The 22,545-nt window shown below is 55.9% G+C and overlaps 6 protein-coding genes across 6 annotated transcripts; 4 read left to right on the forward strand and 2 right to left on the reverse strand.

Moving 5' to 3' along the window:
• Window positions 1–1,773: 1,773 nt before the first annotated feature.
• On the forward strand, window positions 1,774–3,902 carry CkaCkLH20_09917 (mitochondrial distribution and morphology protein 34; the record flags this gene model as incomplete). Its single annotated transcript, XM_038892632.1, has 2 exons — window positions 1,774–2,040; window positions 2,523–3,902. 2 exons carry the CDS (start codon window positions 1,774–1,776, stop codon window positions 3,900–3,902), a joined length of 1,647 nt encoding a protein of 548 aa, XP_038742199.1.
• A 1,577-nt stretch (window positions 3,903–5,479) lies between these two features.
• CkaCkLH20_09918 (histone acetyltransferase subunit) lies at window positions 5,480–6,361 on the reverse strand (the record flags this gene model as incomplete). Its single annotated transcript, XM_038892633.1, has 2 exons — window positions 5,480–6,051; window positions 6,121–6,361. 2 exons carry the CDS (start codon window positions 6,359–6,361, stop codon window positions 5,480–5,482), a joined length of 813 nt encoding a protein of 270 aa, XP_038742200.1.
• A 948-nt stretch (window positions 6,362–7,309) lies between these two features.
• Window positions 7,310–8,246, forward strand: CkaCkLH20_09919 (nad dependent epimerase dehydratase family protein; the record flags this gene model as incomplete). Its single annotated transcript, XM_038892634.1, has 2 exons — window positions 7,310–7,422; window positions 7,481–8,246. The coding sequence occupies 2 exons, from the start codon at window positions 7,310–7,312 to the stop codon at window positions 8,244–8,246; spliced, it is 879 nt and encodes a 292-aa protein (XP_038742201.1).
• Window positions 8,247–8,349: 103 nt separating this feature from the next.
• CkaCkLH20_09920 (SYF2 splicing factor) lies at window positions 8,350–9,264 on the reverse strand (the record flags this gene model as incomplete). Its single annotated transcript, XM_038892635.1, has 1 exon — window positions 8,350–9,264. One exon carries the CDS (start codon window positions 9,262–9,264, stop codon window positions 8,350–8,352), a length of 915 nt encoding a protein of 304 aa, XP_038742202.1.
• A 461-nt stretch (window positions 9,265–9,725) lies between these two features.
• CkaCkLH20_09921 (uncharacterized protein) lies at window positions 9,726–11,003 on the forward strand (the record flags this gene model as incomplete). The annotated part of the gene is made up of 1 exon (XM_038892636.1): window positions 9,726–11,003. The coding sequence occupies one exon, from the start codon at window positions 9,726–9,728 to the stop codon at window positions 11,001–11,003; it is 1,278 nt and encodes a 425-aa protein (XP_038742203.1).
• Window positions 11,004–12,633: 1,630 nt separating this feature from the next.
• CkaCkLH20_09922 (uncharacterized protein) lies at window positions 12,634–15,016 on the forward strand (the record flags this gene model as incomplete). Its single annotated transcript, XM_038892637.1, has 3 exons — window positions 12,634–12,883; window positions 12,955–13,645; window positions 13,702–15,016. The coding sequence occupies 3 exons, from the start codon at window positions 12,634–12,636 to the stop codon at window positions 15,014–15,016; spliced, it is 2,256 nt and encodes a 751-aa protein (XP_038742204.1).
• Window positions 15,017–22,545: the final 7,529 nt, after the last annotated feature.

Consider the following 22,545-nt stretch of genomic DNA (forward strand, 5'->3'; position numbering starts at 1 on the left):
GTCGTAGGTTGTCGGTTCAAACTCAGGTGTCAGTGGAAGAAGCCTTCTTGACCGACAGAATGTCTTGACGGGATAAGAAAGCGCCAACCCGAGAGACGGGCAGTTGTACTTTGTACTGTCGTACTGGTCGATTCTTCGGGGTTAAAGAGGGTGACCGGGAAGTCGGACAGGAGACAGGCCCCGAGAGCGAATCAATGTGCGTGATTTCATCTCCTGATTCCTGGAAAAGCACCTCCCCTGCTTGACGTTGCCTTACTGTTATTGCAACTGTACAAAATACATCACGTCTGTAGGGAGGGGTTCAGAAACAGCAACGAACCACAATCTTGCTCTGCATGGTTGGGAACGGAGCGGTCAAGGTCATGGTGAAATTGGTTCTAGATTCAGCCTTCATGCAGATGCATCCGCCGGAAGCGGACAACGAATGTTCCCTGATTTTTGGCAATCTTTGGGAATCCTGCGAGGTCACCTCATGCTTGGGGCTTCGGGTGCTCTGATATCAGACCATAACGAACACACAGTCTTTCGACGTCGTCTGATGTTTGCTGACTATCTGCCACTCGTGATCGGCTCAAGACTGCAACGGCCACCAACAGGACGGATCATGTCATCTTCAACGGTTCCAGATGGGTGTTTGACAGATCTGAAGAGCTTCTGCGACCCCGTTTTCCCGTTCCGTTCCCCAGATTGTTCGCGCTTATCGAAATGATGCCCAACTCTAAATCGGGCGCCGTCTTTCATTCGCTTCCAGCCGTCCGTCGAGGTTTGGCGGATGCATCTGTTAGTGTCGTCTCCGTCGCAGTATCGCCATCCTTGGTATGCTTTTAAGGGTGCACCAGATGGCAGATGGCAGATGCTAGACTACCCACGGTCTCAGAAATAACCTCAGGTGACTCGCATGACGGTTAATCTTCTCAACAACTCATCAGTTCCTCCCACTTCTCACATGAAAATATACCTATTCAAATTAGGGCCAGCTCCAACACCGCCTTATCTAGGTGCTCTAGGCCTTCAAGTGGAAGACACAGGAAGCAGGTTGCAACCACTGTAAAAAGGTGGAGCCACCTCCCTACCGCGACTCCCTGAGCCCTGAGCCCAGAGCCCGTGGCTTAGGGGGCCCGTTGTGAAGTACCGCCGCCGCCGGTTCGCCCGCACTGGTTCAGAACGCTCCATCGTTCCACTAAGTGACTGGCAGCACCAGTCAACCCCCCCTTGCACGCGACACCTGCAGGAGTTCGCCCAGTCACAGTTGCAGTAAACCCAGTCGCCGACCTGGGAAAGTCTCAGAAAATTTGCGGTCAAGGGGAAAAGAAAAAAAAGAAGGCGCTAAGCCCGACAGCACACCCTTACCTCCGAGTATTCCCTTGCCTTCACAAACCGCCTCCCGAATACTTCAGTACACAGTCCACCCGACAGCGTCATTCGGGAAAACGACGCACACACGCACACCACCCACCACACGGATCTACATCCAGTCCAACTTCCTAGGCCTCCTTCGCCAAAATTCCCAACCCTCCTTCTCCTCTCGCCTACCCCATATTATTCCGCTGCTCTTCCCCGGACTCTCGTCTTCTAATTGTTTTGCAACTCATCGAGTCCGTCCTTTTCTTCGACATCATCCAAACCCGAACGGACCTCTCAGCGACAAAAAAACCCGATTGCCGATTACTTAGCGAGCCTCTACCCCGATCGACTTCTCCCTACAATCGCTTGGCCGAACGGCCCTCACCACTTCACCCTTCGATGGTTGGCCGCAGTTAACGCCATTTCAACATGGCCTTCAACTTCAACTGGTCGCCGCTGACGGCCGACGCCGAGTTCTACCAGCGCGCCCGAGAGATGCTCACCACGGCGCTGAACAAATCCCCGAAGCCCCCGATTATCGTCGATGACATCCTCGTTACCGAGCTCAACCTGGGCTCCGTGCCCCCCGAGCTGGAGATTCTCGAGATTGGCGACATTGCCGAAGACAGATTTCGTGGAATATTCAAGATGTGCTACTCCGGCGACGCCTTCTTGACGCTGAAGACCCGGGTTCAGGTAGGCCGAATTTTTTTCTCCCACCTTCCCTGCACGCGAAGCTTTGGAGGCGAAGCTCGGTGCCGCGGCTGCGGTAATGACTTCAGCATTGCCGCACTTCGACCACCAAGCACAAGCCCAACCCCGACACATTTTCTTCATTCTCTGCGCGGACTCTTTCTCGCAGAATACGTATTGTCGCGATGCCATTTCATGCCAGTGCTTGGAATGGCTGTGGCCCTCACCGCTACCGAGACACTCCGATGCAGCTCCGAATGCATCTTCGATTGGCTCATTCGCTTGACGTCAAGCCTCCAACCTGCCCTTCAGCATTTGAACCAATCACCCCGGTGTTTGTTTTTCCCTCATCAAACATTTTGTCTAAACCCGCGTCGTTGCATTGATCCTGAAATTGCCCTACCGGGATGCGCGTCCTTGACTGCCATCCGGATCTCACCAATTGGAACGTGCGTCATAGCAGTCGCTAATATATCAACAAATAGGCAAATCCAATGAATACCTACCTGTATTCCAAGCCAGCTTTCACATCCCCGCAACCGTTAGCGGCGGCGGCTGGCTTGACAATTCCGTTGTCAATAACGCTGTCCGAAATCAAGCTCTCGGCTTTCATCATCCTGGTCTTTTCTAGAACGAAAGGCCTCACCCTGGTCTTCCGAAATGACCCGCTCGAGTCGCTCAAGGTCTCTTCGACCTTTGATTCGATCCAGTTCGTGCGCGACTATCTCCAGCGTACGATCGAGGCTCAGCTCAGGAACTTGATGATGGACGAGCTCCCCGCCATCATTCACCGCCTTTCGCTTCGCTTGTGGTGCCCTGACGCTGTGCCCAAGGAAGAGGAGTCACCGAGAGAGAATGCCGATGAGCCCGTTGTGGATCCCTTGGCCAGCCCCCCACTAGACCCTGTCGATGCGAATGGTAACCTTCTCGACGCCAACGATGTGTCGTCATTGTCGCTTGAGGGTGGCCCAGAGGTTCAGTCATTATTCTCCCAGAAGAACTTGCTGAGGCTCGCCGCACTGAACGATTCTCACCGCACATGCTCTCTCTTCACGCCGGGTATCCGCGATGTCGTTTTCCGGGCTTGGACCAGACCTGCAGCGTCTGAACCAAGCAGCACTCCACCAACGGCAACCCCGAGCCTGTCTAAGACGAATTCCTTCCACGGCACTTCGACGACGTACACGTTCTCGGACACAGGTAGCGCCGCCCATGGCCATCTGCCTTCCCGGCCGTCCCTGGTCAGCCTTAACTCGGCTACCACTGGACTGTCACTCGGCGCTGGAATTAGATCGAAGTCGTATGCTGGCCGCAAGAAGAAGAACAGAGTTGTCAATCTCAGACGCTCCAAGAGCGAAGTCGGCACTCCAGAGGGAAGCGATACCTACTCGGATATGGCATCTGACTCTGCGTCCGTGGCCGGACCCTCAACCGAGCCTCTCATGTCTAGCTCTATTGCTGAAGATCCCGAAGAGGAAGAAGCGCTGGCCGAGTTGGCCAATTCTACACCGAGCAAGGTTCGCTTTAGTCACGTTGAGAGGCCGCACCTCACTTCGCGGCCTCCTCTGCAGCCAGACTTCTACACCGCTCCCACCGAGGAACCCACTGCGCCTATCATGCTTGACAGCGAGCACGATGTCGAGGTGACTCCCAAGGCCCAACCTCAGAATGCAGAGAACGCAAAGATGTTCCCCGCTGAGAAGGGCGCTGCCGCGGATAGCTCTAATGTCTACGAACAAGCTTGGATCGAGAAGATGGCTGGTGAAATTGCTCGCCGTGTCTACGATGAGAAGAACCGCCAGCAAAACGGCATCTGGGACGTGAGGGAAGACGTTCCCCCTCCGGCCTACGAAGCCTCAACATAACCAAAAACTGCCAACGGCAGGTGAACATACGTACCGACCGTACAAAGACCTTTATATATCCACTCAGATGGACATATCTTTTCCTTACCGTCTCATCCGTCAGCTTCTCTCCGCAAGGCGTTTCAGGGGACTCTCTCCAGGCTTGGAATTGCGGTAAAATAACGCTCTTCCATGACCTCTTTTCCTAGTGTTAATGTGCTCTTTTTTTTTTATCGCATGGCGTTCGAAAGGAGAAGGGGTTCATAAAAAAAAGAATGGGTTGGTCTTTTTCCACACGACGAGAAATGAAATTGCAGAACCACGGCTCCCCGTCGTCGGATTCTTTTTTCCTTTTTTTGGATTCATGGGTTGGGATTTGGGGGGCCACCAACCAACCACGCTGATGACACGATTTACGGCAGCCACTCGAGACACAAACAAACACACACACACATACACACACAAAACATATAACGGCTGCTACGACGCATCATCGGCCCTTAGCGACGCCCCTTTGAGGTGACTCGCACACATACCACTTTTAAAACACACAACTTCTCCTTTGTCAGAACAGTCTACGTCCCCGAGGGACGAATAGAGAGGATGTGGGACCTGGGAATTGGGCGGATTGATTGTTGGCATGCGATTGCATTCGAATCATGGCGAAGAGGCGGGAGAAGTGGTGACGGACGGAAATCTCATGGACAGTCATCAGTATCTATTTTTTTTGCGCAATGCCAGGGTCAGTAGAGATCCACGGCGATGGGACGTGTCGATTAGGCATGTCGGAAAAATCAACTCCCATCTTCTATGCAAACGCTTGTCTGACTCTGTTATTCTTGTTGTGATTCCTGCACAAGTTCTATTCTGCGGCTGCCTACAGTGACTCTGCCTTACTCGTGCTCCATTTTCACCTTGACGTGCGCATAATCATCATCCTCCAGCTTCACCTTCACGTCTGGGCTCACATTATCGTCCTGCTCCAATTTGATCCTCTTTGACGGCTCGCGGCGCGACCTCAACTGGCCAAACGTGTTGGACGGGCAGGCCGCATCCTTTGCGGGAAGCAGGGGCAAGTGGTTGTCTGTGGGTTCCTCCTTCTTTATGTCGTGATGACTGAGAGCTGCATCGTAGGCTGGCTTGGCGAGGGCGAGGTCCTCCCGTGATGATAAGATGTTTTCGCGGCGAGACGACTGTGATGCAACGTGTTCTTCGCCTCGGTGGCGGGCGATAGCCAGCGCGTACTAAACACCGTGCCGTAGATTCTCGATATAGGGGTACCCGGTTTCGTCACGGGCTTGACAGTCGATTGCGAACCTGTCGATTCTGTCCCATAAGAAACACTGGACATTAGCGCCCAGCTCGTCGTTGACCATAGCGTCGGGGTGGAGGTCGAGCAGATCAAGCGGAGGGATATCTGCCTGGTTGTCGATCGCGACGCACACGGACTGAATCTAAGAATCCACCAGCGTTTGGAGCTTCTTCATGACGGCATTCTTCCTCTCCTCAGCCTTGGCCTCGGCTTTGGCCTGGGCCTTTGCCTCGCCGGCGGTCGTCGATTTTCGAGCTGGCCTCTTCTGGTCCTTGCTGGGCGGCTTCTAGCCGCTCGCAGCAGCGGCTGAGTTCTCGGCCTTGAGGGAGGCGAGAAGAGCCTCTTTCTCCTTCAGAGCCTCGAGCTGCTTCTTGGCCATCTCCTTAACTTTGGTCTCGGCCTCCCCAAGCTTCTTGACCTCGATTTGCTCCGTCTCGAGACTGAAGGGCTGGCCGGGCTTGTTGACGGCGGGCAGCAGGGCGCTCCGCTCCCATGAGACCTGCACGTTGGACGTCTTCTCCGGCAAAGGGGGGATCGGCTTGTTCTTGCCCTTGCCGCCCTTGCCGACGGGGTGGCCCTTGGGGTGGGCGCCCGAGGTGAGTATCTCGTAGAAGGCGTCGTAGGGCTCGTTGAAGAGCTGGTCGTCGAAGGACCAAGCGCGGATCTCGCCGTCGTTCTGGCGGAGCATCTGTTCCTTCTCGGCGTCGGTCCGACCGTACGGGTGTAGGCGGAGAGGGTGGTAGAGGGTCTGGGGCTTCTCGCCGGACTCGGTTACGTAGTACATCTTAATTGTGATTTCGAACTCTCCCCAGCCCGTCTCGTGGATAATGAAAGGCTTCCCGGGCTCGCCGTCAATCACTGTTGGTCGGGGTTAGCGGGGGATCGAGGGATGTTGCGAGGATATTGTTAAAGAGACTGTTGACGTACTTCGCACGTGGTTGGGGATAGACTCGTGTAGCTTAAACTGGACTCTTCTCAACCAATAAGTGATATCCGTATCATCGATACCCTTGACGAAGACCTCCCATGAGTGGGTGTGGTCTTCTGGGACGCCCTCGGGCTTGGGGTTGTGTTCGGGGTCGAAGGGGCGGGCGGTGGTGCCGTAGACGAAGGGCCTTCTGACTTGGGTGCCTTTGACGCGCTTGCCGAGGCTGCTAGGCGGCGCCATTTTTGTGTCTTTCTATCGATGAGCGAATAGATGCGATGTGTGTCAGTTCGTTCGTATAAGATGAAGACGTGGGTAGTTGATGTTGAATGTTGTGTTGAGGAGAAAGAGAAGATGTTCATGGCGCAAAGTACAGACCTGGATGCGCCAACTTTAAAATGGGTCGATATCGACCAACCAATGGCGGGGCGTTTCCGTGCCTTCCATGTACGATGGATCCATTGCTTCCATAAACCTTTCCTGTCAAGCTCACATGTCTTACATAGGTAGTAGGTAGTCATCTAAGTATGTTTATTCTTGCCCAGAAATCGATGGAAGAAATTTCAAGAACAAAGTTTTTCTGATTTAGCAACATTGCGGCGGAAGATGGATGGAAGAAGTTACCTATATGAATGAGCCCACCGATATCCAGAGGACTGTATACCTATGACAAGGTGGAAGCCTACTTACCTACCTAGATATCAGCTTAATCTGCGGCTGGTTCTAGGCCTTACCGTACGCGCCTCAAATTCTGATCTAAAAATCCACATGTCTGTGATCTGGCTGTATCGATTTTCAGATGCGTTCCGTCGAAGATTCCATGGCCAGGCACAGCGGTACGCAGCCAATGCAAGACGACTTCAACCAATGAAATGTTTCAATTCACATGCCCACCCCTGCAAACGCATCTTAGTAGGTGTGCGTCAAGACCCTGGAAGATTTTACTGGGGAGCTGGGGGGAGCTCTGGCGGATGATGATTTCATGACTTTGCACCGCGTGCGGAACGACCATCGAACCATTTTCGGAAGAAATTGGCATGTGGTAATTAACGCCGAATTCGGGGTTCACATATTGATTGCACTGCCAATTGGATTCTCTTCAGCTCTTCATTCGCCCTTGTGAAATTCATCTCAGCCGCCGCTCAATTCCTGGAGCTCAATATTAATCTCATACCTGCGACCACCGGCATCATGTCTACCTCCGCTGTAACCAAGAAGCTGGTCGTCTGTGGAGGCAACGGCTTCCTCGGATCGAGGATCTGCAAATATGCCGTCGCCAGAGGTTGGGACGTCACATCCATCAGGTACGGCACTCCCCCAGGATTCACCACGCTCATCGCAGTGTCTAATACCTCACAACAGCCGCTCAGGCGAACCAAAATGGCAAGCCGTGACCTCATCACCAGCTCCTCCGCAGTGGGCGCATAAGGTCTCTTGGGAGCGCGCAGATATGCTCCGTCCCACAACATACGCTCCTCTGCTCAAGGGCGCCGACTTCGTCGTTCACAGCATGGGCATCCTCATGGAGGCTGACTACAAGGGCGTCGTCTCGGGCCAGGAGTCCCCCATCGCCGGCCTGCAAAAGGCCTTCGCCCCCGTCAAAGACCGCGGCGTCGATCCCCTCAAGGATCCCGAGGGCAGCGATCTGAAGCCCTCAAACCCCAAGGACCAGTTCTCCTACGAGGTTATGAATCGCGACAGCGCCATCGCCCTCGCGAAGCAGGCCAATGCCGAGAACGTCAAAGCCTTCGTCTACATCTCCGCCGCCGGAGGCGCGCCGGTCCTGCCCGCGAGGTACATCACCACCAAGCGTGAGGCAGAGAGCACGATCGCCAGCGAATTCCCCCGCATGCGTGGCATTTTCCCCAGGCCGCCTTTCATGTACGACAGCTCGAGGAAGTTCACGTTGCCCCTGGCCGCGATGACCGGTGCCGGTGCCCTATTCAATAGGCTGACTGGCGGGGTGCTGAGCGGGTTCATGGGTGCCAGCGGCGTGAAGCCCCTGCCCGTCGAGTCCGTGGCCGAGGCCGTGGTGGAAGCACTTGATGATACAAAGGTTCAGGGACCGATTGAAGTTCCCGAACTCGAGGAGCTGGCGAACAAGGGATGGAGGAAAACCATGCTGTAAAGCATGTGGTGTATTTGTAGAACCATCATAGACTGTACCATTCCCAACAAGCCAATGTTCCCTTATTAGAACGCCTCTATTCCCGAAAATCGTAATCCCGTTGCTAAATCATTGTTCCTCGCTCGAAACTGTCCCTGATCTCCGCAGTGTACTTATTGTAGAAGCGTGCCAGCTTCTGGTTGAACTGCTTGTTCTTCTCGTTGATGTATGTGACGTCGCCGTCGTCGCCGTTCTGCGCCATACGATCCTTCCTCTTCTTCAACCTGTTCTCCTCGGCTCTCCTGAGATCCTCCACAAGGCGGTCGACTGCAGCCTTATCCGGCTTGTTTTGTGTAAACGTCGTAGAGTCGGCCGTTGAGTAGAATGATCCGTCCTTGTCCACGGCAATAAGCTCTCCGTCTTCCGTCTCGACAATGTCCAGGCCACCAGACGCCGCCGCGCGTTCGATGGCGGCCATCTTGTCCTTCTCGTACTTCTCCATGTCGGGCGCGATATTCCTCAGCTGCCGCTTGTAGATCTTGTTGCTCTCGGCAGTGTAGTCCTGGAACGCGTTGTTGTCGCGATGCGCCTCCTTCTTCTTCACGCGCTTGTCCCATTTCTCGCTCTCGTCGATGGTCCAGTCCCACGCGCGCTTACGTTCAAAGTCGCCGCCCGCGTCCTCGACATCTGCCTTGAGCAGCTTGTGCGAGGCGATGGCCTGCTTGCGGTGGATTGCGGCCAGCTGGCTTGGGTCTGTGGCGAGACGCTGCGACTCGAGCGTCGCTTCTTTGAAATTTTGGTCGGATGAACTCTTAGCGCGGGCCTTCAGCGCCTTGAATCGCGCCATGCGATCTTGTGCTTTTGAGGCGGCATCGTTCGCTGATGATGCTGGGTGAGCTTCTGTCGTCTCTGTTGATGCGGCGGCTGCCTCTGTCGCTTCGGGTTCTTCAGTGGAGGCAGATTTTGTCGGTGGGCTTTGGTTGGCTTCCTCGTCGGCGGCAGCCTTGGACTCGGTCTTTCTCTTCTTGGCAGGGGGCATTTTGGATATCTAGCTTTGTTTGCGACGTTTGAAAAGGGGGGATATACTCGTATTGCTGAAAAATCGCGGCGGATGGGAATAGTAAGTAAATCGAATGGAAGTGGGACGTCACTGCTGCAGCGCCTGGGTTGATAAGGTGAGAGCCGGAGTTTCTCCGAGGTAGCCAGAGCCTCAAAGTGGCTGAGCTGATGAGTCACGTGCTGGACCCATCGATTGCTTCCATTCAAATTCCCCGCGGATCCATGCGGGTACCGGATCTTGCGAGAGAGCATCCGTGGCTGTGCGGCCGGGCCATCCCTGTCCTACCCCAATACCCCCTGCATCTAAACCGCCTTCAACGCGAACTGGGTAGTATGCGGCTCTCAGGATCGGACGATTTTGGCAGCGACATCGCATGGCCAAAGAAGCGTGCGAAAAACTGAACTGCGCTTGGAGCACTCAACAGGCTTCACACGCCAGCTATGCGACCTCTGAGCACTGCGAACGGCATCCGCAGCCTTTGCAAGACCCGGCTATCTCCCACGACGACCACTGCGGCTTGCTTTCATTCATCCACGCAACTTCGAGAAAGGACAAGACCACGGGTTCACACCAAGAAGAAGCCGGAGCCGCCAAAACCAGGTCCCTGGTGGAAACCTTTTGAGGTCACGAACGTAGTCTTGGATCTCGACAGCTATGAAAGCAGCTACACGCGACCTTACGATGAAGCCGAGGAAGAGGCTCAGTCTCAGAAGTGGGCTCTGAACCCTCGGAGAGAAGGCATGAAGCAGCGCATCGACGAATTCAATGTCGGTCGTGAAGCGGCAAAGGCGAGGTTCGACGAGGTTAGCCAGAAGGCGTGGCAGCCATGGCGTGTGTCGGATCTGGACATCATGACTGCCGCTCTCAGAGGCGCTCCGACACAATCGGTGCCCCAGACCGGGGTTGAGGGGTTTCAACAAAAAGTCGTGGAGAGAAACGGTATCCCGACGACTGTCTATCGGAATGACCAGCGGCTATTGGAATGGCTGATCCACCGCAAGCCCCAGACTCTGGCACTGCGAACGAACGCGGATGTGCTCACACGCCTGCTCGAGGAACAGACAACTTCGGAGGGCTTTCACGAGGTGCTATCAAGATTACTCACCTCGAAAGAGAGCGCCGAGTTCCTTTCCAACTACGCATTCATCATCGGAAAAGTCATATCAGATGCGCTTGACGACCGTCTTGCGCGACCTCTCGCGCTTTTGCCCCTTCTGAACAGTCTCTTGCTTCGCTGCGACGCGAAGAATTATGCCCTCGGCCCACAGCTTTGCACCGTCGGAATGAAGATGTCAGCGGAAGCCTTTCGTCTGAAGGCACTGAAGTTGTATCTTGATCACGTCTTTAAGCATCACCATGTCATCTCGCCAACGACTGTCATCGAAATACTGCGCCCCCTACATAAAGTCGTTGTTCAAGGACGATCAGAGGACAGCGGACAGCTTGCCGAGGATGCCGGAACGGATCGTTCTGCACAATCAATTAGAACGCCGGCCTTCGAACTGCTTCTTTTTCATCTTCTTGTGGGAAAGACTAAAAAGACCAATTCTTCGAAATCGTTCCCCTGCTTCAGGACAATCATCGAAAATGATCCGTCCGCTCCAGAGGAGTTGAGAATCATGTATCGGGAACTGGTGGACAAAGTCAGGCCGTCAGCTGAGAACATTGCGGAAAACATTGAGCCGGCACACGACGAAACAGAGCCTGCAAATCCATGAAGGGAAATGGCGACGAAGTGGTTCACACCTTTACCAAGACGCGAGGCGCCATGAGCGCAACCCGAGTTCCAGCTGGTCAGTTTGGCATCCAGTCCGGTCGAAATGGCTGAGAGAACTAAGCAACCGTCGACAAACGTTGCCTGTCAATGTTTGGTTTGAGCCATGCCCAGCTCTGCCGGGCCAACGATAAGACAGAAGGACGCCAGCCAAGAAGGGATAGATACTAAGGAGATCGGCGGAGTTCTCCGTTACATATCTCCCACCAACATTACTCGATATCAAATGGAAATTCCAACTCAAATTCGGTTTTCAACCTTTCGGCGGCGATCATCTATCGAAAGTGCTCTTGTAGACGTATTGCCTGTTTTTCTAACGTCCTCCATATTCTACCTTACACCCGTCTTCTTCTCCAAGACAACATGCGAAGCTGCGCCCCTCCTTCGACCCTTCCCGTCTCAGCCCTGCCATGCCTAATGCCGAATGCAGGGTTTAGCACCATGTGGCTGCACAAACTCCAACCCATCCGGCCTCTTAGCTCCAGCGAGCTGAACCGCGCCCCCGTCCAATTGGGCCTGGGACTTCCCATGACAAGCTTTAGCTTGAGCCGCCGCTTGTCCTAGACACAACGTCAACAGCCGGGTTCGTGTCAAACTCTCCGCGGGCTTCCCGTTCGTCTGATTTGCTATCAGCCTACATCTTGTCCTCCTGTTGTCTGCCAGGAGGCTGGTGCGGGTGAAAAGAAGCCACGAAATCCTTCCAGCCAACCTGCATATCCGCCATCTATCCAGCTGCTTCACCGCAAGTTGTCCCAAACGTTATCTTGTTGCTTTCTTCTCACGTGAGGCATTCTCACATCAAGCATCGCGTGGGTATTACTATGGATCCTGGAACTAGACCCGTCGAGGCCCACGATCCTCCACGGATCATCACGTTCCCAAGCTTCGTGGTGATCCCGTCCCGTCTCCAACACAGACCCGAGACTCAGGCTCAGTACACGACTAGAGAGAACCGAACGTGGCAAAACAAGCCATATCGATCGAGACGGTGGCGTCCCCAGCTAGAAAGCACAGCTTGCCTCGCCCGTTCACATCGGGTCCAGCCATCTGGCTGCAGCCCGAGCCGGCCGCCCGTCTGGATCCGGTCTGGCCCCACGCCGCTTGCTCGCGGGGTTGCGACTGACGCTCCTAGACTCGCCAAGCCTTCTCTGTCTTCTTGTTCGCACTTCGATTTCTTTGTTGCCGGGCTGGAATCATATCCCGCCTTCGAACCACCCCTTTCGTGATCCCGCGTCTGCGTCTTTCTGAAGAATCTTCTGAAGAGGTTGCTACCGCTGTTGTTCTCCTCCTTGCCTTCTTCATGTGTCCTTCCTGACAACTACTCTCCCTTGAACCACATTAATCTCCGCGCGAACATTCCACCGCTCAACTCGTACCAGACGATCTTTCCTGTTCAGTCGGCAAAAGCAACCGAAACACAGTAGCAGGACATCTTCGACACGCTGAGCAAATCACCCTCGCCCGAATACTCGGTTCTCTTCGATCTCCACATCTTCTTCCTCCATTTCCCGTGACGCACATTGTACTCCGAGTACCCCAGACCAAGGTGCCGATCGTCCACGCACATATCCACAATGGGCCCGTCCCCGGACCGGCTGGGATCGACACCCCGGCCAGGAGCACCCGGGCTCCGGTCGACGGCATCGCTGCTATGCATCTCCTCCATCCTGTCCATGCTCGTGGCCCCGGCAGTCGCGCAGCAAGACCCGGTCAACAACTTCTGCAGACGTTTCGGACACCAGACGGCCGTGGTCGACAACAAACTCTACATCGATGGCGGGATCATCAACTGGAACATGATCGAGTCCCCGAGTAACTATTCAAGTGAGTTGTCTCTCTCCCAACCGGCGTAACAAGAACCAGCAACCAAAAAGAACCTCACTAACACGCTCCAGACCCATACCTCCTCTACCAAGACCTCTCCGTATCGGCACCCAACGTGGGCATGCCCCCCCTCTACGCAAACCTCTCCAAGAACGGCACGATCCCCTACACCAACGGCGGCGCCCTCTGGTCCGACAGCGTCAACAAGCGCCTCTACCTCTTCGGCGGCGAGCACAACGGCGAGCCCCCGTCCCCCTTCAACCTCTGGTCCTACGACATCATCAACAACCAGTGGGACTCCTTCGGCACCCCGCGCTCCGGTGTCGGCATCTCCAAGGTCAGCTACGGCGCCGGCGTCTCGGTCGACGCGAGGGGGGAAGCCTACTACTACGGCGGCTGGCTCAGCAACGCCTCCGTCCAGAACTGGGGCGCCACGCCCCCGATCGCCACCAACGGCCTCGTGAAATACACCATGGACTCCAACAGCTGGTCCAACAACACGGGCCCGGACAGCGTCCGCAGGGCCGAGGGCAGCCTGCACTACATCCCGGCCGGGAGCGGCGGGATGCTGGTTTACTTTGGGGGTCTCCAGGATCCCGGGAACAACGGCACGATGCAGGGACAGCCGATGGACACCATTTTCCTTTACGACATCTTGAGCAGCAGGTGGTACACGCAGACGGCAACCGGTCAAATCCCCGAGATGAGGCGGCGTTTCTGCGCCGGGGCGACGTGGGCTGAGGATCAGTCGTCCTACAACATGTGAGCCCTCCTTCGTCTCTACCTTACCTGAGCGACTCTGACTAACACCTCAAAAGCTACATGTACGGCGGCGCAACGGTCCCCGGCGTCCTCGGCGCGGGCTACGACGACGTCTACGTCCTCTCCTTGCCAACCTTTACCTGGGTGAAGCAGTACCCCGCCACAAACGGCACGGGCTCGAACCCTCACCACTCACTCTCCTGCAACATCGTCCCCGGCCGCGCGCAAATGATCATCATCGGCGGCACGTTCCCGGCCTCGGACGAGTGCGACTACCCCGTGCAGTGGGGCACCCACAACGTCGACCTCGGGCGGCAGAACAAGAACAAGAGCATCTGGGAGCTGTACTCGCCCAACAAGACGTCGTACTCGGTCCCGGACGACATCATCGCCGTGGTCGGCGGCAATGGCAACGGCGGCGCGTCCAAGACCGCGCCGGCCAACGGGTGGAACCAGAACGACCTGGGTCTGATGATGGCCCAGACGGCGGATATCTCGGTCCGCACGCCGACGCGCATGGTCTCACCCGCTGCGACGTCCACCGGCCGCGTGGGGACCTTCGTGACCGGCGCCATCGTGGGCATCGCCATCGGCGCCGCGGCCGTCATCGTCCTCTTCGCCCTGGCCTGCTTCTGCCTCGTCCGCAGACGCCGCCGCATCAACCGGTACCACACCCCACGGGCACCGCGCCCGGGACACCCGTACCACACGCAGAGCATGTCGGAAGCGTGGTCGCCGCCGCCCATGACGCACATGAGCCCCGTGGCGTCGCCGTACTCCCCGCCGTACGGCCACTCCCCCTTCACGCCGCCCCCGCCTCCCATGTCCCCTCCGCCGCAGTCCGCGCAGACGGTGCCCCCGCACATGGGCCCGCCCGTCGAGCTCCCCTCCGAGTCGCCCGGCCCGCCGACGATATCGACGGTGACGCCGGCGCCGGCGCCCTCGGGCCACGTATCCTCGGGGGCCACGACGATGGCGGCGCCCTCGATGGCGCCGTCCTCGATGACGCAGACCTCGGGGGTGATGTACCCGCCGCAGCAGGCCTACTTCCCGGACCCGGCGACGCTCTCGAACCAGGTGCAGATCGACGCCAACGGCAACATGTGGGTGCCGCAGGTGAGCATGGTGCAGGTGGCGACGGGAGGGGGCAGCCAGCACGGGACGCCGCCGGTGTACACGCCGCCGATGGGGGACCGCAAGTCGCCGCTGCCGGGGAGGGACCAGCACCCGACGCCGCCCGTGGTGGAGGTGCAGCCGACGCCGCCGGCGGAGCTGCCGTCCTCGCCGCAGGAGCTGAGCGCGGAGGGGCCGGACGATCGGGGGGCGGACGGGCAGCGGGGGTCAAAACACCAGACGTTTTACAACAAGTGAGAGGATGGATGTGTTGTCGGGTATCATGTCACGAAAGCAATTTTCAAGTATCTTTTCTTCTCTCTATTTTTGTCATTTCATCATCTTTTTGAGATTCCCACTCGGAGTTTGGTAGCGTCGATGGGATAGGACGGGACCGTGTTGGACGGAGTTCGGCAGATGGAGATGGAGACGGAGATCAGTGAACCCATCCGGGTGTTTTTGAGGTCATCAGGGTCCAAGATGACGACGAGGTGACGGTGACAAGGGCCAGAAAAGCCAAGTCTTTTCTTATCTTTCGCGTTATCCCATGTTGGATGGCGTCAGTCAGACAGACAGACAGACAGTTGTGCGCCCCCGGTCGTCCGTGACACCGCCGGGGGAGACACGATCCGGAAGAAAAAAGAAGCTTCTCCTCACGACGGCAGCGTTGAATCTGAATCCGTGTCACAGGCAATGTAACGCAAGTCTCGGCGCAAGCAACACTAACGAGATGCACGACGTGTAGTCGTCGGGTCGATCTGAGAGTATATGACAAAAGATCACATCAACATCAGGCGAGGTCGCGTGACAAGCAACCGCCGGATGCGGTTTCGATTTGGAGGGTCCATTGTCTCGAGTTTCTCGTCGAGGGTTCCCTGCCTGCCTGCCGTCCTGCCTCATCGGGGGCGGAAGGGGAGGGAGGGAGAGGAAGAAGGATGACTGATGTCGTGCTCCCGCCGTTCGAGCTCGGGATGGCTCCACACCCGCTGATGCGAGCGCCGCGGCGCGTTGCGTCTTTCTACATAGTACCTCTTCTTCCCGAAGGGTCCAACCCCACGATTCGTCATTGCAGGGCAGCGTTGCGTAGACGATCCCGAGTCACGACAACTAGATCTAAATGACGAACGGCGGCCAGTGCCAGAGAAGACGGTGAAGACGAGGAACGAGACACCGCGCACGAAGTCCAAGGATTCGAATCACTTTGTCCGGATCAGCTTTTCCTCGGCGCCGACGATCTCCGTTACACGACGTCTATATCCCTTCACCATTCATGGCTGAGAAAGACACCGATATCGGTCGCCGGTCTTCGCAGCGCAGGGCGAGCGAGACCGGAAGTATGGCTGGGTGATGGACCAGATGGTTCTTGGCGAGAGTTCAGCTTACCTCAACGGCAACACCATTCCGGTGGTCCAGGCCCACGGTCTGCCACATGGGAAGCACAGATGTAGTCAACCGTTGCTCGGGAGGGCGCAAAAAGTTTCTGCAGCCAACGATGATGAGATGCCCACACCCACAGGGCGGCGGGATAACGAAGAGCAAAAAAATTTGCTTCGCTCGCTCGCCGCCGCCGACGACGTGAAGGAAAGAAAAATCGGCGAAAGGAGCCATCGCACCGAGCATGGGTTTTCTCTTCGTCGACATGCGGAATTACGTTTGCGAAAAAAGTCGCTGTCAAAGAGCTTGGACAATCAGGGTCCCCACGATTCCCACGATACGGATGGACCCCGGACGGGTTGAAAGAGGCATAGCGGGTGAGGATCGCTGCTTGTCACCCCATCGTCCCCGACAGGGGCGGGATGCGATGCGACGGCCGAGGACTTGATGCAGTTGGGTTCGTCCGCGCTTCCGTCCCGCGTTGCGTGCTCCATAGATAAGAGCTCTTTGAGCTCGATGGTCGCGAAAGCCACGCCATTGCCCACGCCGAGGACGTTCCGTACCATTCATTCAATGGCCCCAGTACCTGCAGACGGACCAGAAGGGTCCTCTCGAAAGGCCTCTTGTAGCAGTGCAGAGACGGGAAAGGTTCGGCCGGGAGCCTTGGAGCAGCGGCCGGGCGGACTGGTAGTTGCATTGCAGGTGGGATATCCCGACATCCGTGAAGTGTGGCAGCGTTGGTTGGTGGTCGACGTTTTCTTGTCCGAGTGGGTTTCCATATTCGACTGTCTTCATTTACGTGATGGATGGACAAGAGGCCATGGCGGGGTGAGCTTCTGAGACAGGCAGACACGGGTCGGAGGGGTGAGAGGCTCAAAATGTCGTTATCTTGCATGAGCGGCCTTACCAAAACCACGTTTAAAGGTGCCTGCTCGTGAAGGGGTGCCCACTTGAACATGGGCTGACCCGAAAGTATCCGATGCAGCTCTTGACCCCTAGGTCTTCGCGATGAGAGCGTGGGATGAGATTCGGAGGCGATTGGGCCGGTGGGAGATGAGATCCAGCACGTTCGTGATTTTCACTTTGCCTTCATGTCGGTGAAATAATTGCTTCGCCTACAGCCGTAAGTGGCGAGGCAACCGAGTTTCAACTTTCCCGTATACAGCAACTAGTGAACGAGTATCGGTCATCGACCATGTTAAGACTAGACCATGATCTCTCGGTGTCCTCCTGGCGTCCAGCCAGCTCTCAAGGTGACGCGCAAGGTGAGAATTATGAAGTCGTAGCCTCTTCGACGCTCACCTTGATGGTAGGCGCCTGCGTCGCATGCCCCAGAACGCAGCGAGCCACTGCAAGGAAAATGTGTGCTCGAGGCGCGGGATGGGCAAAGTATGGCGCGCATATAGCGAGACGCGCCATCGTGAACCAAAGGGGGGATACCGGACGGCATGTCGTTTGCGACGGGGTGTGCCGTTGTCAATCTTGCTCTTCGGACGGCAAAGAATGTGGGCTCTGCGTCCGGAATCCTTCGGGCTCCATGGGACGCATCGACGTAACCCTACCTTGCCGAGCTGGCGGAAGAAGCATCTCTGAATGCGTCGCTTTGATAACTCTGATAGTTGTGACGGGCGAAGACCCCCACGTTGGCAAATTGAGCGCGTATGCCCGGTCTTGTAGTTGAATCCCGAACATGCAACTCGCTGATCGCCGAGTCGTCCAGCCGGCGCCGGGAAAGGTTAAAGAGCACCGGGCAGAGACAAGTCGAGACACAATCGGCCCTCGACTATATTGCGTTCCCCTCACTTCTGAACAGTTATCGAACCAGTCGCGGGATTGCGGCAGTTTCGTTGGGCGGCTGGTTGGTGGTGTCGTCGATGCAGCTGGCTTGAATCGCACACTGCAGCAGCGAGGTCTGTTGTTGATTTGCACAACACAACGACAACGGTTCGTGTGGACTTGTGTTCCAGTCGGCGGTGGTTCAGAGACGTGGCGCCCGACGACAAGTCATTTCTAAACTCGGCCGAGCCGAAGGAGCGAGTCCACGCACGCCAGTGAAGCCTTTGACGCAGCAAGATAGGCGTCGGTGCATAGCGTCGTATCTGTTGTCTAGTTGAGGAGAAGACCAGAAGGTATTTTCCACGAGATGTGACGAGCCGGCGAGCTGCAATTGGACGCGGTTGAAGCATGAAGCATGGATAGAACGGCAGTTGCTTTGGATGACCCCGCATTGAAGAGTGAGATGTGCGCAACGTGAGGTGAGCAATTGATCAACAGAAAGCACAGTCCGTTCTGATGTCGCATCTGACGGTTGAATTATTCACACCGTCTGGAGCGCACGGATATTGGTCTTGGTCTGGGCCGGGGGATCGTCAACTAGCGGATTGGCGAGTGAGAAGCTGTACTGCTTGGCATCAACGGCGTTTGCTTGTGCATGAGCACGTTTCTCCTTCTCGCCGCTGTCTCCCCTCATATGCTGATGGGCAGGCAGTGAAGGTATCGGCGGAGATGGTTGCGGATTGGCGGTGACGGTTGCCGTTGCAGAGGGCCACATCCAAGAAGCAGCTGAAGCTGGTACTTTGATATCGACGGCCTCCATGCCCCTGTTGCTGCTCTCGGGGTCGTAATGTAATTAGTTGTCTCCAAAAGCAACGGCCGGGGGCCAGAGACGTCTCTCAGGAGAAGGAATAACGGGACCAGGAATCTTACGACGATCAGAACAGCAGCCCCGACGCGAGAGGTACCCCATGTGCTGGTTCCCGTGGTTCCTGGCCAAAAGATTCGAGGAGCTGCAGCTGGAGGTTGCAGCACCAAGGTGAAAATTTTCCGTCGGCAGGCGTCTCCGGATCCTGGAGACCTGGATCGCCCCGCCGGCTGGTGGATTGAAAGATGCTGACGAGAACTCTGAGAGAGGTAGAGAAACGAAACGCGCATTGATACTGTGTGTGATTGTAATGTGAGGTAACTGCAGTAAGAAAAATAAATGGTTCCTCTGGCCAGACGCGATGCCAACACGTGTGTTGTGACGGTAGGCATCGTCCATGTCGTTCCGTCTCAACGTGGATGGAGCGGCGTCTGTGGTAGGTGGTTCACCGTGTCGGAGGGAGGTACCTCGAGTACCTTGTTCAGTAAGGGAGGTACAACCTGACGGGACAAGGAAGTCGGCGGCCCTGGCAGAAACGGAACCGGAAGAGAAGGAAACAAGCGGGGGCCGCATTTTGGGGCTCCGGGCTGTGCTGTGTCATCCAGGCCTTCAGACTCTTTCCAACTGCCCACTTTCTGAATGGATTAACTTTTTCTCATTCGTCTCGACCTTGCATCCTGCTGCCCTTTTCCACAATTCATCTTTTTTTCTGCCCGTGCCCTGTTTGTCGTTGTCGGTGTTGTGGGTAAAGCCCAGTCGTTGCGTGTGTTGTTCCTGAGAAAAACGGAGCAGATGGCGGCGCATAACCGGAGAGGTCCACGGCAGCAAAAAAAACCAAAAAAAGGGGAAGGGATGGGGGATCTTCCAGAACTCCCGTCCCGTTTTAGTCAGAGAGTCTGGACGATGGGCGCCGGTCCGCTCAAGCTCGCAACGCCGTTCGGGAAGTATGACGCCTCCAAGGGACCCGGGGGCCATCCTCTTGGGTGTCTGGCGTGCTGGCTTGCTGGCTTCAGGGCATTCTCACCCCCAATTTAGTTGTGGAGTTCAACCTAAGCCTTTGACGACCGGGCTTCCGGTGGCTGTTCACAAGTCTGAGGTCGACTTTTGGACTCTGACACTTTTGGTTGCGTGGTTGCTTTAGAAAATCTGCTAGACAGAGGTCTAGTTCCCTCCCGTTGACCGACTTTTGTGGAGTTTGTTTTGAACTCTGTGCGGTTCCAGGTTTGCAAGCCAAGCCAAAGTCTGAACTCGCTGGACCGTGGACGGCGTCGGCGACACTGGACACTCACACTTGGCCCCAGTATTTCGTGATTCAGAGGGCATTCTCACATCACCTCATCCACTCCCGTGAGCACGTTTCCCTTCCGGACGGGCGTAGTGCGGTAGAAGTCTCTCTTACTCTTAGGTAAACGGTTACGCCCCTTCTCATGCCGCGGCCCGCACCAGCGGCGACACGGGAGACCCAGAAACCAAACACCGCTGGGTTCGGGGACACGATGCTGCGACCCGGACCCTCTCTTGGAGTTTCCTCTCGTCTGAGGTTCTCTCTGGGTCCTCGTTTGTACCTGCCCAGTTTCCACACACTCCTCCCTCTCTCTCTCTCTCTCCCAGGACCCTCGATCCGCTGACGAAGTGACGACAGAGTGACGGGGACCGTCTGTTGTATTCTTTGACGAGAATTGCAACATGCCATTGCAAGGGCACGTGCCGAAAAGAGAAAGTGTAAAAAAAACTGGAGTCGCGACACGGCTTCTTTTTTTCCCTTTCGCATTGCATCATGTTTTGAGTCTTTTCGAGTGAGATGATTCCATGTACCTATCTCGCCTTACATAATGAGGCCCAGTACCTGCGTGCGCGCAATGCTATGCTTTGAGGCAACCTAAGTGCTCACTCGTGGTGCCGTCCTATGCGGCTATTAGTTGCGACTCAGTCGTCTGTAAAAACTCAAGGCAGGAAAATCAAGGCATATGAGAGGCAGCCGGTTGGCTTAGCGTTAAATGCAAATACAAAGTGCCTCAAATACCGCAACAGCCAGTCCCGATCAAGCAGCTGGCGACAACTCGACGCCCGTCCTGCGCACTATGCGGTATATGCCTTGGCCTCGGCCTCGAGTTGAGACAATATGCACATTCAGGCAAGCGATGGAAAGGCAGAGAAAGAGAAGATGCTACCGTGCCGATGCAAGGTACCTTGCCTACCTCACATTTGATGTGTTGTTATTTTTCTGGTTCCCTTTATGCACCACGCGGGACGGCATTGCCTCTCTCCATAATACGGGGTACGGCGCGAGGCATACGAAGCCGACTGGCAGTCGTCTTTCTCCACCGCATCAAAGTGCTTGTTTCTCTCCCGCTCGATCGTACCATGAGATGTATTCTTTTTTCATCCCAGCCATTGGAAGTTTGGACGGAAGCCGTGATTCGGCGTTTGATGTACCGCTTGGCCCGTCGTCAGCCGGGCCGGGTATACGTACGACGACGTATCCGTAGGTAGTCAGGTAGTGTCTGAGGGAGCCGACAGCGAGGCCGTACAGGTTTCGACTTACATAAGACACCCGTGGACACCCACCTGAGCACCTCAGACCCAAACTTCTAGGTTGTCGCTACTTGCACATCTTAGCTAATAGGGTGTGCTTGGTGATGCAAGTCGCCGGCGTGTACTCCGAGCCGCCGGGGTAGCTGCGAGCTGGTGAGCTGGTGAGCTCCCTAGCTTTTCCCACGAGCTGTGATGAAGTGAGCTGATGACAGAATGGCGAAAATGATGCATCGCAACCTGTGCGCCGGGCTCGGGGTCCTTAGCTGCTCTTCCCACGCAGCTAAGTTCTCACTTGGTCAGTCACCTGGCCACACCTCATCTATTCACGTCTGCACTCTGCTGTCCAGACGGCCTCCAAAGGTAAAAGCCGTTGATCTCAGGACCCCTTTCGATTGCCCTGTCGGACTGGACTGGTAAGGACAAGGAAGCAGGGCGCTGTATCTGTACCCCGTCCTGCATCCTGCTGCATTCTGTACCTGACATTCTAGTTTCGATCATGTAATGATGGAGGGGTCGTAGCAAGATTCGTAATTGCAGGCTTGAATTCACCATTCACCGTTGACCGCCAGACCACACACAGTCTCAGTACGTATTCGGGACGAGGTACATCGCCTGGAGCTCGCTGTACCGTAACCTCCCCTAGACTCGTTCGGCGGCATCGTGCATCACGTCTGCTTCCCTTCTCGCTTCCCCATATTTTGGCACTATTAAAAGCCCTGCTTGGCCGTGGCCGTTCTGCCTTAGCAGTCGGTGCTAGTCTCGACCGTGGCCCGCCAATCCACTCCCATCTCCACCGTGAGAACACCAGACATTCACACCTTCACTCACCTTCACCACGTCGACAGGGGGGTCCGGATTACCCAACAGAGCCTTTCGAAAGACAGGCATCCCCCGTCTTTCTCGAGAGGTCGCAATTGCACCTGAGCTTCCTGCCCTTCCTATCCACCTCCAGAAGGGCCATTCCCCGTGACGACCTGAAGTTTTGGGGGCGGAGTGCGATATAAACCTCGGACCCCGATCTGGGAATCTCGAACTACAGGAGAGACAGGAGAAGAGAAAAAAAAAGTTCAGGGTGTCTTTTCGCTAGCGAGCCGCATTCTTCGACACGTCAATAAGTCGGTGAAGAGAAAATTTTATAAAACCAAAAAAGAGGATTCAAAGAATTCCCAACCAAATTAGCTCGCGTACGCAGAGAAGGAGACAAGCGCCCATCGCGTTTACCACACAGACGTCGTTG

This window comes from Colletotrichum karsti, assembly GCF_011947395.1.
Source record: "Colletotrichum karsti strain CkLH20 chromosome Unknown Scaffold36, whole genome shotgun sequence".
Taxonomy (NCBI): domain Eukaryota; kingdom Fungi; phylum Ascomycota; class Sordariomycetes; order Glomerellales; family Glomerellaceae; genus Colletotrichum; species Colletotrichum karsti.